The sequence below is a fragment of the Macaca mulatta genome, chromosome 5, assembly GCF_049350105.2.
Source record: "Macaca mulatta isolate MMU2019108-1 chromosome 5, T2T-MMU8v2.0, whole genome shotgun sequence".
Classification (NCBI taxonomy): domain Eukaryota; kingdom Metazoa; phylum Chordata; class Mammalia; order Primates; family Cercopithecidae; genus Macaca; species Macaca mulatta.
The window spans coordinates 47,601,461-47,617,722 of NC_133410.1; the positions used below are offsets into that span (position 1 = coordinate 47,601,461).

Genomic DNA, 16,262 nt, shown 5'->3' on the forward strand with positions numbered 1-16,262 from the left:
ATACATAAAGCAAGTCCTTAGAGACTTACAAAGAGACTTAGACTCCCATACAATAATAATGGGAGACTTCAACACTCCACTGTCAACATTAGACAGATCAACGAGACAGAAAGTTAACAAGGATATCCAGGAATTGAACTCATCTCTGCAGCAAGCAGACCTAATAGACATCTATAGAACTCTCCACCCCAAATCAACAGAATATACATTCTTCTCAGCACCACATCGTACTTACTCCAAAATCGACCACGTAATTGGAAGTAAAGCACTCCTCAGCAAATGTACAAGAACAGAAATTATAACAAACTGTCTCTCAGACCACAGTGCAATCAAACTAGAACTCAGGACTAAGAAACTCAATCAAAACCGCTCAACTACATGGAAACTGAACAACCTGCTCCTGAATGACTACTGGGTACATAACGAAATGAAGGCAGAAATAAAGATGTTCTTTGAAACCAATGAGAACAAAGATACAACATACCAGAATCTCTGGGACACATTTAAAGCAGTGTGTAGAGGGAAATTTATAGCACTAAATGCCCACAAGAGAAAGCTGGAAAGATCTAAAATTGACACTCTAACATCGCAATTAAAAGAACTAGAGAAGCAAGAGCAAACACATTCGAAAGCTAGCAGAAGGCAAGAAATAACTAAGATCAGAGCAGAACTGAAGGAGATAGAGACACAAAAAACTCTCCAAAAAATCAATGAATCCAGGAGTTGGTTTTTTGAAAAGATCAACAAAATTGACACACCACTAGCAAGACTAATAAAGAAGAAAAGAGAGAAGAATCAAATCGACGCAATTAAAAAATGATAAAGGGGATATCACCACCGACCCTACAGAAATACAAAGTACCATCAGAGAATACTATAAACACCTCTATGCAAATAAACTGGAAAATCTAGAAGAAATGGATAATTTCCTGGACGCTTACACTCTTCCAAGACTAAACCAGGAAGAAGTTGAATCCCTGAATAGACCAATAGCAGGCTCTGAAATTGAGGCAATAATTAATAGCCTACCAACCAAAAAAAGTCCAGGACCAGATGGATTCACAGCTGAATTCTACCAGAGGTATAAGGAGGAGTTGGTACCATTCCTTCTGAAACTATTCCAATCAATAGAAAAAGAGGGAATCCTCCCTAACTCATTTTATGAGGCCAAAATCATCCTGATACCAAAGCCTGGCAGAGACACAACAAAAAAAGAGAATTTTAGACCAATATCCCTGATGAACATCGATGCAAAAATCCTCAATAAAATACTGGCAAACCGGATTCAGCAACACATCAAAAAGCTTATCCACCATGATCAAGTGGGTTTCATCCCTGGGATGCAAGGCTGGTTCAACATTCGCAAATCAATAAACATAATCCAGCATATAAACAGAACCAAAGACAAGAACCACATGATTATCTCAATTGATGCAGAAAAGGCTTTTGACAAAATTCAACAGCCCTTCATGCTAAAAACGCTCAATAAATTCGGTATTGATGGAACGTACCTCAAAATAATAAGAGCTATTTATGACAAACCCACAGCCAATATCATACTGAATGGGCAAAAACTGGAAAAATTCCCTTTGAAAACTGGCACAAGACAGGGATGCCCTCTCTCACCACTCCTATTCAACATAGTGTTGGAAGTTCTGGCTAGGGCAATTAGGCAAGAGAAAGAAATCAAGGGTATTCAGTTGGGAAAAGAAGAAGTCAAATTGTCCCTGTTTGCAGATGACATGATTGTATATTTAGAAAACCCCATTGTCTCAGCCCAAAATCTCCTTAAGCTGATAAGCAACTTCAGCAAAGTCTCAGGATACAAAATTAATGTGCAAAAATCACAAGCATTCTTATACACCAGTAACAGACCAACAGAGAGCCAAATCATGAATGAACTTCCATTCACAATTGCTTCAAAGAGAATAAAATACCTAGGAATCCAACTTACAAGGGATGTAAAGGACCTCTTCAAGGAGAACTACAAACCACTGCTCAGTGAAATAAAAGAGGACACAAACAAATGGAAGAACATACCATGCTCATGGATAGGAAGAATCAATATCGTGAAAATGGCCATACTGCCCAAGGTAATTTATAGATTCAATGCCATCCCCATCAAGCTACCAATGAGTTTCTTCACAGAATTGGAAAAAACTGCTTTAAAGTTCATATGGAACCAAACAAGAGCCCGCATCTCCAAGACAATCCTAAGTCAAAAGGACAAAGCTGGAGGCATCACGCTACCTGACTTCAAACTATACTACAAGGCTACAGTAACCAAAACAGCATGGTACTGGTACCAAAACAGAGATATAGACCAATGGAACAGAACAGAGTCCTCAGAAATAATACCACACATCTACAGCCATCTGATCTTTGACAAACCTGAGAGGAACAAGAAATGGGGAAAGGATTCCCTATTTAATAAATGGTGCTGGGAAAATTGGCTAGCCATAAGTAGAAAGCTGAAACTGGATCCTTTCCTTACTCCTTATACGAAAATTAATTCAAGATGGATTAGAGACTTAAATGTTAGACCTAATACCATAAAAATCCTAGAGGAAAACCTAGGTAGTACCATTCAGGACATAGGCATGGGCAAAGACTTCATGTCTAAAACACCAAAAGCAACGGCAACAAAAGCCAAAATTGACAAATGGGATCTCATTAAACTAAAGAGCTTCTGCACAGCAAAAGAAACTACCATCAGAGTGAACAGGCAACCTACAGAATGGGAGAAAATTTTTGCAATCTACTCATCTGACAAAGGGCTAATATCCAGAACCTACAAAAAACTCAAACAAATTTACAAGAAAAAAGCAAACAACCCCATCAAAAAGTGGGCAAAGGATATGAACAGACATTTCTCAAAAGAAGACATTCATACAGCCAACAGACACAGGAAAAAATGCTCATCATCACTGGCCATCAGAGAAATGCAAATCAAAACCACAATGAGATACCATCTCACACCAGTTAGAATGGCGATCATTAAAAAGTCAGGAAACAACAGGTGCTGGAGAGGATGTGGAGAAATAGGAACACTTTTACACTGTTGGTGGGATTGTAAACTAGTTCAACCATTATGGAAAACAGTATGGCGATTCCTCAAGGATCTAGAACTAGATGTACCATATGACCCAGCCATCCCATTACTGGGTATATACCCAAAGGATTATAAATTATGCTGCTACAAAGACACATGCACACGTATGTTTATTGCAGCACTATTCACAATAGCAAAGACTTGGAATCAACCCAAATGTCCATCAGTGACAGATTGGATTAAGAAAATGTGGCACATATACACCATGGAATACTATGCAGCCATCAAAAAGGATGAGTTTGTGTCCTTTTTAGGAACATGGATGCAGCTGGAAACCATCATTCTTAGCAAACTATCACAAGAACAGAAAACCAAACACTGCATGTTCTCACTCATAGGTGGGAACTGAACAATGAGATCACTTGGACTCAGGAAGGGGAACATCACACACCGGGGCCTATCATGGGGAGGGGGGCGGGGGTAGGGATTGCATTGGGAGTTATACCTGATGTAAATGACGAGTTGAATGGTGCAGCACACCAACATGGCACAAGTATACATATGTAACAAACCTGCACGTTATGCACATGTACCCTACAACTTAAAGTATAATTAAAAAAAAAAAAAAGGGAAAAAAAAAAAAAAAAGAAATTACAAAAAGATCTCCAAGACATATTATTGAGAAATAAGAGTAAGCTGCAGAATCATGCATAAAGTATGATAAGATTTAGGTAATGAATTCTACAAACAATACCATATATTTTGATACGTGTATGTAAGTGCATTGAAAATAATCTGAAAATGGATAACGGTATTTACTTTTGGGGAGACACTTGGGTTTGCAGGTAGTGGCAAAGTACAATTTTGATATTAATATTTGCGTATTATATTTTTTAAAAACTCTATTCACTTACTGTGAAATAAAAAATTCAATTTTTAAGTCTGAGGCATGCCAATAGCATACCCGCAGATGTGGCTAATTACACAGTCCTGAACCTACTAATGCCTCTTTTTCCACTGAAAAGTCTCCATCACATGTTGAGAACTGTTAAGAGAGCCACATCACTGAGAAAATGTAGTTGGAGAGGTATATAATTTACATGCTTATAATACTTGGATACTTAGAATATCCAAATCTTGACAAATATCAGAAATCAATGCCAGCCTTCTCTCTCAGGAAGTCCAGATATTCCTCAGAATTCTTCTCAATCAGGACTCCAGTCAGGCATTAACCATCTGTTGCAACTGACACAATGAAACCTATCTGCATCCCAGGATCTTTTCTCTTTCTAATCTAATTCAGCAGCGACTGCAATGTTTGCTTTCAAAACTTGTCATTGTAGAAACATAAAAGTGAATAAAATACTATTTCTGTTCTTACCTTAGAGCTTAACAGGAAAAAACCGACAAATTCCCAAATGAAAGCACAAATTAGAATAAGAACCTACATTGTCAGAATTACTATTTCCATTGTACAAATAAAGAAACAAAAATTCAGAGAGGGTAAGTGACTTGCCTGGGGACACACAATAGTAAGCGGCAGCATCAGGATGTGAAGCCAGGTGTACCTGATTCTGAGACTCTGCCTGAAAACTGCCTGAAATCACTGTTCTCTCATTCTCTCACATATCTTGGGGGAGAGGGGACAGATTCCATTTCATGCAGAGGAAAGAGTTATAAGCCTGAGTCACTAAATAGTCTTCTTTGTGTTGGAGGAATTGGATACGGACTAAGTCATGTAAGTGTCTTACCCCAAACGGTCTCTTGCCTTCCACCAATGAGGATTATATTTCTCCAGTATCAGGTATTCTTCTGCTCTCCTTAAGGCTAAATTACAGGGTTCTCTGGGCAGAAAATCATAAAGTGCCTTGACTTGGATCTTCTCTTCAGCAACCTCAGAGGGTGGGAGGGGAGGCAGTGGCTTTCGTTTTGACGGCTGCACACAGCCCGTGTTGGACTGTGAAAACCAAGAAATGAGTTGTTTTACAATCATTTTAATAATTTATACTAAAAAATATAGGGATAAAGCATATTTGCCTTCTGCCTCACTTTTCTTATCTAGCTACACCAAGGCAGAAGCCAGGATGGCATAAATGTAGAAAAGGACTAACCATAAAACTCCTTTTGGATCCAGCAATACCCTCATCATTTTGTACACTTTTGAGATAACAAGCTCTCTTGCCAGCATTTCACTGGACTTTTTAATATCAAAATTCTCAAAAGATGATGTACTCTTCTTCAATAGTTTTACCTTGTTTTAAGGATTTTTGTCTCCTTAAAAGAAGAAAAAAGGCCTTTTTCTTTGTGTGTGGCGGCAGCTCGTGCTTGGGTTTACCATACTTCCTAAGAATGCTGTTTCTCACTGAAGTGAAAATTAATCTCAGCCTCAAAATGACAGGAGCCAGAATATGTTTTTTCCCACTCATTGCCCATTTTCAAGTTCTGCCTGTAAATATAAGTAGCCTATTTTAACTGGTCTTTTCTTTTTCCTTTTACTTTCTTCTAGAACATTCCTTCACAAATTATTGAGCACTTATTTTATGCCAAGCATGATACTAGATTTTGGGTAACAAACAGCACCTCGTGAATGAAGACTCTCCAAAGACAACCTTTTCCATTCCCCTCTTGCCTGTCAAAATGATACTCACTTGCTTCTTATTTGACAATTGACTGAGCCATGGCCTGCGATGCTGGGTGTGTTTTTCTGGAAGCTCTTCATCTGGGCTCAGGCTTATCTGTGTTCTCACTTGTCTGACATTGAAAAGCAATCATGTTACAAATAATTATTTGTACAAAAGGTATCTATACATCCACTAGATTTTCACAGAAATAGTAGAAACATCCAGGTCTGTTTCCAACTCCATTTTCATTTAGAAGACTTCCTAACTCCATCTCCCTGGGAAAATTACTAGTTTTAAGAACTTAAGTTTCCTTATCCAGTAACTAGAGGTGCTAAGAGCATAGAGTTGTTATAAAATAAAATTGAAAAAACATGTCACATTCCCAGTAGAGTCTGGTGCATCTTTGGGGCATAAAATTATACTCATGGTAATAAAAACGTACTCTGTATCTGGCTCAGTGCTTGTCATTTTATATGCATTAGCTCTTTTGATGGTGTCTTTTTGTTGTAAATAGACACGGTATAGTGATTAGGAACATGAGTTTGAATCCCAGCTCCACCATTTCATAGTGTGGCCTTGGGTAAGCAGTGTAACCTATCTAATCCTCAATTTCCTCATCGGTAAAATGGGAATTGTAAAAAAAAAAAAAAAAAGTAGGTGGTTTTGAGAACTGTATAAATTAATAAACATAAATCTTTTAGCATAGTATCTGATATACAGGACGCTCCTGTTAAATGTTAGCCTTTTTCTGTTAACATGCTGCCTTGGATTTAATTCTTACAGAGTCATTTACTGCCACTAAAGAATAAGATACACCGATAGTTTTGGGGAGATACATAACTAAGATAGGATTCTTGCCATTAAAGGGAAAAACTACATATTGGAGCACAGACCTATAAACAACATACATGAAATAAAAATTAAGTGGAGAACCATGCCGCACACGGTGGGAACACAATGGGATGAACAACTAAGTCCGAAGGACCAGGAAAGGATCCCAGATGACCTGACATTTGACCTCGACCTGAATTCAACAGGGAGAAAATGGGAGAAGGTTCCCAGGTAGAGAGAACAGCAGGTGCAAAGAGACATGGTGACTCCATAGGTATTAAAGAAACTGAATTAATTACTTTTCAAGAAATTGCCCCTGGAGTAGACTTACCGCTTCTGCACTGAACAGCAACAGCAGCAACAGAAAACCGACTGGATGGTGTTATCTGAAAAGCAGGTCATTTCTCAGCTGTTAGAAAGCCACGAGTACATGATATTGAGGGAGTCTCTAAGGGATGGGTGATACGAATTACTATAAAGCATATGAAAGTCTCGATCGTGCCTTCCTTCACTAGTGGAAGACAAATAACTGTCACTAAAGCAAAAAATAAGTTTCTGGCACCTTGGCCAGTGTGGTTTCCCTTCTCAGGCTCTTCTCCCCTGGCCTGGTTTTTGCATTTCCTCAGTCTGTGAGTGATAAATGACCAGTGTATTCTCTTTTACCTTTGTCAGGGCTGATGTTCACTAACAAATGTACAAGAGAATAGGATTCCAAAAGTGATGCTTTCCTAGGAAATCTGTTAGCAGAGATTTTGAATTAGGTCTGTCATGTATTTTTAAATTAAAATGCTTAACACATAGGCTCTTTTTAAAAATTCCATCAACATTTCAGTGGGATGGTATTTCAGTGGGATGATTCTTTTATTTATTTCTTGCAATTAAAAATTGTTCTAAACCTTAGCAGCATGTTAGAATTATCTGAGGAGCTTTTAAAATATTCTGGTGCACAGGTCATACCCTGCATACCCCACACCAAAAAAAAATTAGACTATCTGGGGATGAATCTAGGTATTGGTATTTCTTTTTTTATTATTTTTTATTTTACTTTAAGTTCTGGGATACATGTGCAGAACAAGCAGGTTTGTTACATAGGTATATATGTACCGTGGTGGTTTGCTGCACCTATCAACCCATCATCTAGGTTTTCAGCCCCGCATGCATTAGGTATTTGTCCTGATGCTCTCCCTCCCCTTGCCTCCCACCCCTCAACAGGCCCCAGTGTGTGATGTTCCCCTCCCTGTTGTCCATACGTTCTCATTGTTCAACTCCAACTTATGAGTGAGAACATGCAGTGTTGGGCTTTCTGTTCCTGTGTTAGTTTGCTGAGAATGATGGCTTCCAGCTTCATCCCTGTCCCTGCAAAGGACATGAACTCATTTGTTTTTATGGCTGCATAGTATTCCATAAAACATAGGCTCTTACTCTGGAATAAGTTTAAAGATAAACTGAATATTTGAAGAAAGAACTACCTAATAAGTCTAGGTTATGCCTAGACTTTCGTTGTCAAGCTTCATCATTATTTGATTTAAGTGAGATGATTTTCATTTTTAAAGTCCATAAATAAGCCAAGGGTGGTGGCTCATGCCCCAGCACCTTGGGCGGCTGAAGCAGGCAGATCACTTGAGCCCAAGAAGTTTGAGATCAGCCTGGGCAACATGGTGGAACCCCATGTCTACCCCAAAAAGCTTTTTTAAAAAATTAGCCAGGCATGGTGGTGCATGCCTGTAGTCCCCAGTAGTCAGAAGGCCAAGGTGGGAGGATCCCTTGAGCCTGGAAGACGGAGGCTGCAGTGAGCTGAGATTGCACCACTGCACTCCAGCCCGGGTGACAGAGTGAGACTCTGTCTTAAAATAATAACAATAATAATAAAAAAGACCATAAATAAATTTTGAATTTCAAAAGGATATTTTATTTTCATAGAACCTACATTTCCCCATCAGTTCATACTCATATTGACATCTGAAAATATTCTGGAGGCAGCAGAGTACCTTAGAGGTGAGCATTCACTTTTAGGGGAGACAGACCTAGGGTTTAGCCCTAGTCACCTGGCTGACTACATCTTGGATAAGTCTCTTTACTTAATCTAAGTCTTAGTTTTCCTAACTGTAAAACTGAGGTAAATAGTATGTACTCCCTTTGAAAAGCCCTAGAAGGCAGAGATAAATGTCTACCTTTGTGACTTTGAGTAAACTAGTAAATGTTCTGTGTTTCAGTTTCCTCATCTGTAAAACGGGAATAATAGGATGGCTAACATGTAAGCCAATGGTGAGGACTAATTAAATTGATTCATGTAAAACACCTAGACCAATACCAGGTATATGGTAAGAGGGTAATCAAGAAGACTGATTGTAATAGGATCGTGGTGAAGAACCAATTAGATAACATCTTTTAAAGTCCCTGGAACATAAAGGGAAGTATTATCAGTCAGGATCCCAACAAGAATCAGAAGGCACATAAACAGAACCAAAGACAAGAATCACATGATTATCTCAATAGATGCAGAAAAGGCTTTTGACAAAATTCAACAGCCCTTCATGCTAAAAACGCTCAATAAATTCGGTATTGATGGAACGTACCTCAAAATAATAAGAGCTATTTATGACAAACCCACAGCCAATATCATACTGAATGGGCAAAAACTGGAAAAATTCCCTTTGAAAACTGGCACAAGACAGGGATGCCCTCTCTCACCACTCCTATTCAACATAGTGTTGGAAGTTCTGGCTAGGGCAATCAGGCAAGAGAAAGAAATCAAGGGTATTCAGTTAGGAAAAGAAGAAGTCAAACTGTCCCTCTTTGCAGATGACATGATTGTATATTTAGAAAACCCCATTGTCTCAGCCCAAAATCTCCTTAAGCTGATAAGCACCTTCAGCAAAGTCTCAGGATACAAAATTAATGTGCAAAAATCACAAGCATTCTTATACACCAGTAACAGACCAACAGAGAGCCAAATCATGAATGAACTTCCATTCACAATTGCTTCAAAGAGAATAAAATACCTAGGATCCAACTTACAAGGGATGTAAAGGACCTCTTCAAGGAGAACTACAAACCACTGCTCAGTGAAATAAAAGAGGACACAAACAAATGGAAGAACATACCATGCTCATGGATAGGAAGAATCAATATCGTGAAAATGGCCATACTGCCCAAGGTAATTTATAGATTCAATGCCATCCCCATCAAGCTACCAATGAGTTTCTTCACAGAATTGGAAAAAACTGCTTTAAAGTTCATATGGAACCAAACAAGAGCCCGCATCTCCAAGACAATCCTAAGTCAAAAGGACAAAGCTGGAGGCATCACGCTACCTGACTTCAAACTATACTACAAGGCTACAGTAACCAAAACAGCATGGTACTGGTACCAAAACAGAGATATAGACCAATGGAACAGAACAGAGTCCTCAGAAATAATACCACACATCTACAGCCATCTGATCTTTGACAAACCTGAGAGAAACAAGAAATGGGGAAAGGATTCCCTATTTAATAAATGGTGCTGGGAAAATAAGTAGAAAGCTGAAACTGGATCCTTTCCTTACTCCTTATACGAAAATTAATTCAAGATGGATTAGAGACTTAAATATTAGACCTAATACCATAAAAACCCTAGAGGAAAACCTAGGTAGTACCATTCAGGACATAGGCATGGGCAAAGACTTCATGTCTAAAACACCAAAAGCAACGGCAACAAAAGCCAAAATTGACAAATGGGATCTCATTAAACTAAAGAGCTTCTGCACAGCAAAAGAAACTACCATCAGAGTGAACAGGCAACCTACAGAATGGGAGAAAATTTTTGCAATCTACTCATCTGACAAAGGGCTAATATCCAGAACCTACAGAGAACTCAAACAAATTTACAAGAAAAAAGCAAACAACCCCATCAAAAAGTGGGCAAAGGACATGAACAGACATTTCTCAAAAGAAGACATTCATACAGCCAACAGACACATGAAAAAATGCTCATCATCACTGGCCATCAGAGAAATGCAAATCAAAACCACAATGAGATACCATCTCACACCAGTTAGAATGGCAATCATTAAAAAGTCAGGAAACAACAGGTGCTGGAGACGATGTGGAGAAATAGGAACACTTTTACACTGTTGGTGGGATCGTAAACTTGTTCAACCATTATGGAAAACAGTATGGCGATTCCTCAAGCATCTAGAACTAGATGTACCATATGACCCAGCCATCCCATTACTGGGTATATACCCAAAGGATTATAAATCATGCTGCTATAAAGATACATGCACACGTATGTTTATTGTGGCACTATTCACAATAGCAAAGACTTGGAATCAACCCAAATGTCCATTAGTGACAGACTGGATTAAGAAAATGTGGCACATATACACCATGGAATACTATGCAGCCATAAAAAAGGATGAGTTTGTGTCCTTTGTAGGGACATGGATGCAGCTGGAAACCATCATTCTTAGCAAACTATCACAAGAACAGAAAACCAAACACCGCATGTTCTCACTCATAGGTGGGAACTGAACAATGAGATCACTTGAACTCGGGAAGGGGAACATCACACACCAGGGCCTATCATGGAGAGGGGGGAAGGGGGAGGGATTGCATTGGGAGTTATACCTGATGTAAATGACGAGTTGATGGCTGCTGACGAGTTGATGGGTGCAGCACACCAACATGGCACAGGTATACATATGTAACAAACCTGCACGTTATGCACATGTACCCTAGAACTTAAACTATAATAATAATAATAAATAAATAAATAAATATTAAAAAAAAAGAAGGCACACAAACTGGGATATGTTGAGAAGGATTTATTTATAAAAGGAAGTATAGAGATGTAGGTAGAGCATAGTAAAACTACAAGGATAGTGCAGGAATCCAGAGCTGAGCCATCACCACACCTAACCAAGTGAGGAGGGAAGGGAAGGTTACCAGAACCTAGAAGGCGAGGGTGTCTGTGGCCCAGGCCACCTGGAAAAGAGCACGTATCATCCATCCAAGGACACAGATGGCCCAAGGAGACTTCATAGCAAGAAAATCAGGAGAATTAATATCCTTACTCCACTCTCCTCCCTCCCTCCTTGCTGGGCTCTCCATTGGCCTAACCCAGAAGGAAGCCAGATGGTTGTATGTAAATCACACAGGAGCGAAGAGCAGGCTGGTGAAAGGCAGAGAGTGGACCAGCAGGGAGAGGGGCAGACAAGAAACATCCAGCACAGTACACCCCTCAGCATCCATTTTTTCTTTCCTTCTTTTTTAAACAGAGTCTCACTGTAGGCCAGGCTGGAGTGCAGTGGTGCTATCTTGGCTCACTGCAACCTCCTCTACCTCCCAGGTTCAAGTGATTCTCCTGACTCAGCCTCCCAACTAGCTGGGATTACAGACATGTGCCACCACACGCAGCTAATTTTTTATAGTTTTTGGTAGAGACGGGATTTCACCATGTTGGCCAGACTGGTCTTGGACTCCTGACCTCAAGTGATCTGCCCACCTTGGCCTCCCAAAGTGCTGGGATTACAGGCATGAGTCACTGCACTCGGCCCATCTGAAAGTGGAAATCATATATGCCCTCTTCCATTATCCATTCCATTTCCCCTTTGCCACTGCCAACACCTTGGCTGGAGGAGGTGCCCAAATATTCATTCCTGTAGGATTTGGGTTTTTGTTTAGTCTGGTCTTTGTGGGGTTGCTACAGTTTTCCATTGACCAGGACTATTAAGAACACTAGGAAATGAAGCGAATGCATTCCCTAATTTTTAAACAAAGTTCTCTTTGCCATAATTGTGAAGTACCAACCCAATTTTCCTCTGTTAATCAGGATAATCACCCCAGCTACACTGACCCCCTTCAGGGCCTATAAATTCAGTAGTACAAGGAATCCCATAGCGGCCAGAGGGCAGTTCAATTTTCAATATTCCTTAATAAAAGGATTCTTCTCTTGGCAATGGAATCTCCAAACCTACAAAAACCAAAGTCACAGGGAAAGTAAACAACAATACTCTGGTGGGCTGCTAGTTGAAATGGTGAGAGAGGCTGCTCCAATCTCCACCGCTTTGTTTCCAGACTCATGTATCCTGGCTATGGAAAAACAAAAGCATATAATGTACCCTGGCTATGGAAAAGCAAAAGCATATGATGGTTTAAGACATTTATTGCATCCTACAGGACCCTACCTGAACTTTGCAAGATGTTGTCTTCCAGATGTGATAGTAATTGAGCCTTTAAAAGGCCGTTCTTCTGTTCTATCAAGTCAGCTGGTTTGGAGTTATGGGACACATGGTAAGATATTCGGGGGCCATTGAACAAGCACCAGTGAGACTAAGAAAAAGCTAACTCCCTCCACAACATGGGTCATCTTGTCAGTCTCTGGTTATATCTTCCTATTCTGTCCCCGTTTTAAGAAATTCAACCACATTCCTTTCCCCAAGATCTCCTTGTCACCTATCTTCCAATTTTGTTCCTTCCAAGTTCCCATTGGCAGACCGATTTGTTTTTACCATTGCCCGTGAATCAAGGTAGATCAATGTCTCCGACTATCTCTTTTCCTAATGAAGTGAATAAACTTACGTGTTTCCTGAAGTTCTGGGAGGACTTTATTTCAACACTATCTATCAGGCTACCTCTGAATGAGGCTGTAGTACAATGGCTGTTTCCTGTTGGTATACATTTATGACGCAGATCTTCCAGTAAATCAAGCCAGAAATTTTTCTCCCATAAGCTGTTGGAGAACTACCCAAGAGGCCACTGGTGTGAGTTGAAGTAGAAGCAGAAAGAGCAGGTACAATGTGAATAGATGTTGCATGCTTATGAAGCTTTCTTGAAGCTTCTGGATCTACTAGGGCCCATTTTCACATATGCCACTTCTGTATTAGGATAGAAAACAAGTATGCATGACCAATTTCATAGTCCATTGAATCAGATAACACACAGCTCATGATAAGCAGCTTGAATCACATAAATATTTGATGATCTATGATTAAGCATTTAGTCTTTACCAGTAGCAAGTCAGGAGCTGCTTTTTAGATGGAAAATATTCCTAAGGGTTTGTGCTGCAGTTTTATTGGGGCTTTCCTGAAACGCCATAAAGCCAGCATCTTGCCCTCTCTTTGCCCTTTATCCCAAGCAGTACCAATGACAATTTGATTAATTGATAACTGAGTTATTTCTCCAGCAGAGGGTATCTCTGGACCTCTAAATATATGACCAAATAAATCCCAGACCCAACTCTGAATCTGCTTCCTAGAGCTACTTCTGATACAAGAGAAAACATGACATATTTAGATTAACTTTGAAAGGGTTATTTATAAAGGGACTAATTACAAAGGAGTGAAAACCACAAAAGATATACAGGAACCCAGGTCCAGCAGTAGTAGAACTGTCACCATCCCTAGGTTCAAAAAGACCAGGATGGGGAGAGAGAGTAAAGTAGGGCAGAGATCACTTTGAGGAGGTGAATGATCTGCTGTTTAGGGACAAAACAACCTCACTACAACTTCATTCCAGGGTTCCCAGTAGGTGTAATCCAATTAGAACCAGAGGGTTTAGGAGGACGTTGAACTAACCTTGCAGATTTTTGTTTCTAAGATAGAGTTTAGGATGGAGAGGAATGATTATTAAAAGGTGGGGAACACTGAGCCATTTTGGAGGCTGGCTGCAAAATTCAATTCCTACACATTATCAATACATACTAGTTCCTTTCCTATCAAAGAAGTTGATCTTCCAAACCTACATTCATACATCTGTGACTTACCTTTCTCTGATTTGGACATCACCATTGCTCAGTTGTTGAGCCATTGACACACTGATGGTCTAATGGGAAATCTCTCTTCTCTACCCTGGACATACAGTTCAAGTCCAAGCCCAGGCAAGGACTCACCTTTGCACCCACTGCTGTTTCATTGCTCCCCTCTGATTTCTCTCTTCCTTTTCTTTCATTTCTCTCTTCCTTTTCCTGCACCCAGAAATCACTCATTTTCCATGGTCCACCCAAAGACTTACTTCTGGAGACAAAAATAAAATAAATTACTAATTCCCAAGAATCTGCACTATATCATATTCTTTGGTGTTTGGATTTCAGCTACTTCTGACTGTCCATTTTCATCTGCTGTGTCTGCTGGGATGAGCAAACTGCAAAAAATCACTCTTCGAAGAGAGGGTGCGTTAGCACTTAAGGACTTTGGCAGGAATGGGTCTCGTTTACATTCTAACCAATTTATTCCAGTGTTGTTTTAGAGCCCCAAATAGATCTGTATCTATCCAGGCCAGAGGATGCAAAACTAAATGTTCGTTACATAAATGAATGAAGTAGGTCAGAATAGAGTGTAGACTGTGGCAAAATGTTGTGACCAAGCCCACTTGGAGGTATTCAAATTCAAAATTTAAAAAATACTCCCTTCTTCTCCTATATCACCATTTTTTCCCTCTCTACTGGATCATCAGCATACACACACACACACACACACACACACACATGCACACGTGCGTAGTTACTTCAGCGATTAAAAACAGAACAAACTTCTCGTGATCTTATTTCCTTCATTGATTTGCTGCCTATTTATTGTAAAATCTAGAAATAAGTCTCTCTCTCTTTTTTTTTTTTTTTTTTTTTTTTTTTGGTTGAGACCGACTCTTGCTCTGTCATCCAGACTGGAGTGCAGTGGTGCCATCTTGGCTCACTGCAACCTCTGGATCCCAGGTCCAAGCAATTCTCCTGCCTCAGCCTCCAGAATACCTGGGATTACATGCACCTGCCACCACGCCCGGCTAATTTTTGTATTTTTAGTAGAGATGGGGTTTCACCATGTTGGCCAGGCTGGTCTCAAACTCCTGATCTCAAGTGATCTGCCCACCTAGGCCTCCCAAAGTCCTGGGATTACAGGCGTGAGCCAGTCCTCCGGCCCTAGAAATAAGGCTCTTTACTTGCTGTCTCCAACTGCTCTCCTTCCACTACAGTCAGGCTGTCATCTCTACCACTTCTAAAAAAAATACTGCTCTTGTTAAGGTCGCCAGTGACCCATGCACCACTAAGTCCAATGGTCAACTCTAAGTCCTCATCTTACTGACCTCTCTCTTGGCAGCATTGGTACCACATCCCTTGGCTTTGCTCCTTGTCAGTCTCTTTTGCTGCTTTGTTCTCTACCTCCCTGACCTCTTAATAATGCTAGATTTCCTGCAAAGCATTTGATTTCTTCTTTTCTTTGTCTTATTCACTCTTTTGATTATCCCATTCCCTCCTGCAGCTTAAAAACCATCTATCAACTGATGACATCCAAATGTACACATCTAGCCCAGTTCTAATTAACTCCAGACTCACCTACCCAAATGCATTCTCAAATTCTCCACTTGGATGTCTAGTAGATACCTCAAGTAAACAGGAGATGAAATCTGAACTCTTTTACTTCCTCCCTCCCCAAACGGGTTCTGTCACCCTTCTCCATCTTGTCAAAAGCAATTCTGTCTTTCCAGTTGCTCAGGTAAATAATCTTAGTCACCCTTGACGCCTCTCTCTCTCTCACACCCAGGCCAATTTATCAAGAAAGTATGCTGATTGTGCCTTTAAAAAATATAGTCTTCCCCAGTGTCCATGGGAGACTGGTTCCAGATCCCCCAACAGATATAAAAATCCACAGATGCTTAAGATCCTTATATAAAATGATGTAATATTTGCATATAACCTACACACTTCCTCACATATACTTTAAGTCATCTCTGGATTACTTATAATACCTAATACAATGTAAATGCTATGTAAATCATTGTTAC

The 16,262-nt window shown here is 39.9% G+C and overlaps 1 protein-coding gene across 4 annotated transcripts in view; it reads right to left on the minus strand.

Annotated features, from left to right (window-relative positions):
• The window catches only part of TXK (TXK tyrosine kinase), a 77,104-nt gene that overhangs the window by 48,215 nt on the left and 12,627 nt on the right, over positions 1 to 16,262 (minus strand). For all 4 annotated transcript variants that reach the window (XR_013417841.1, XR_001444768.3, XR_003729625.2 and 1 more), the window contains exons 2-4: positions 6,836 to 6,890; positions 5,701 to 5,803; positions 4,804 to 5,009 (exon numbers count right to left, since the gene is read on the minus strand). Coding sequence is in view for 1 of the 4 variants with exons in the window: in XM_015138338.3 (XP_014993824.3) it covers positions 4,804 to 5,009; positions 5,701 to 5,803; positions 6,836 to 6,890 (364 nt within the window). In the remaining 3 variants the exon portion in view is untranslated. The remainder of the gene's footprint in view (positions 1 to 4,803; positions 5,010 to 5,700; positions 5,804 to 6,835; positions 6,891 to 16,262) is intronic.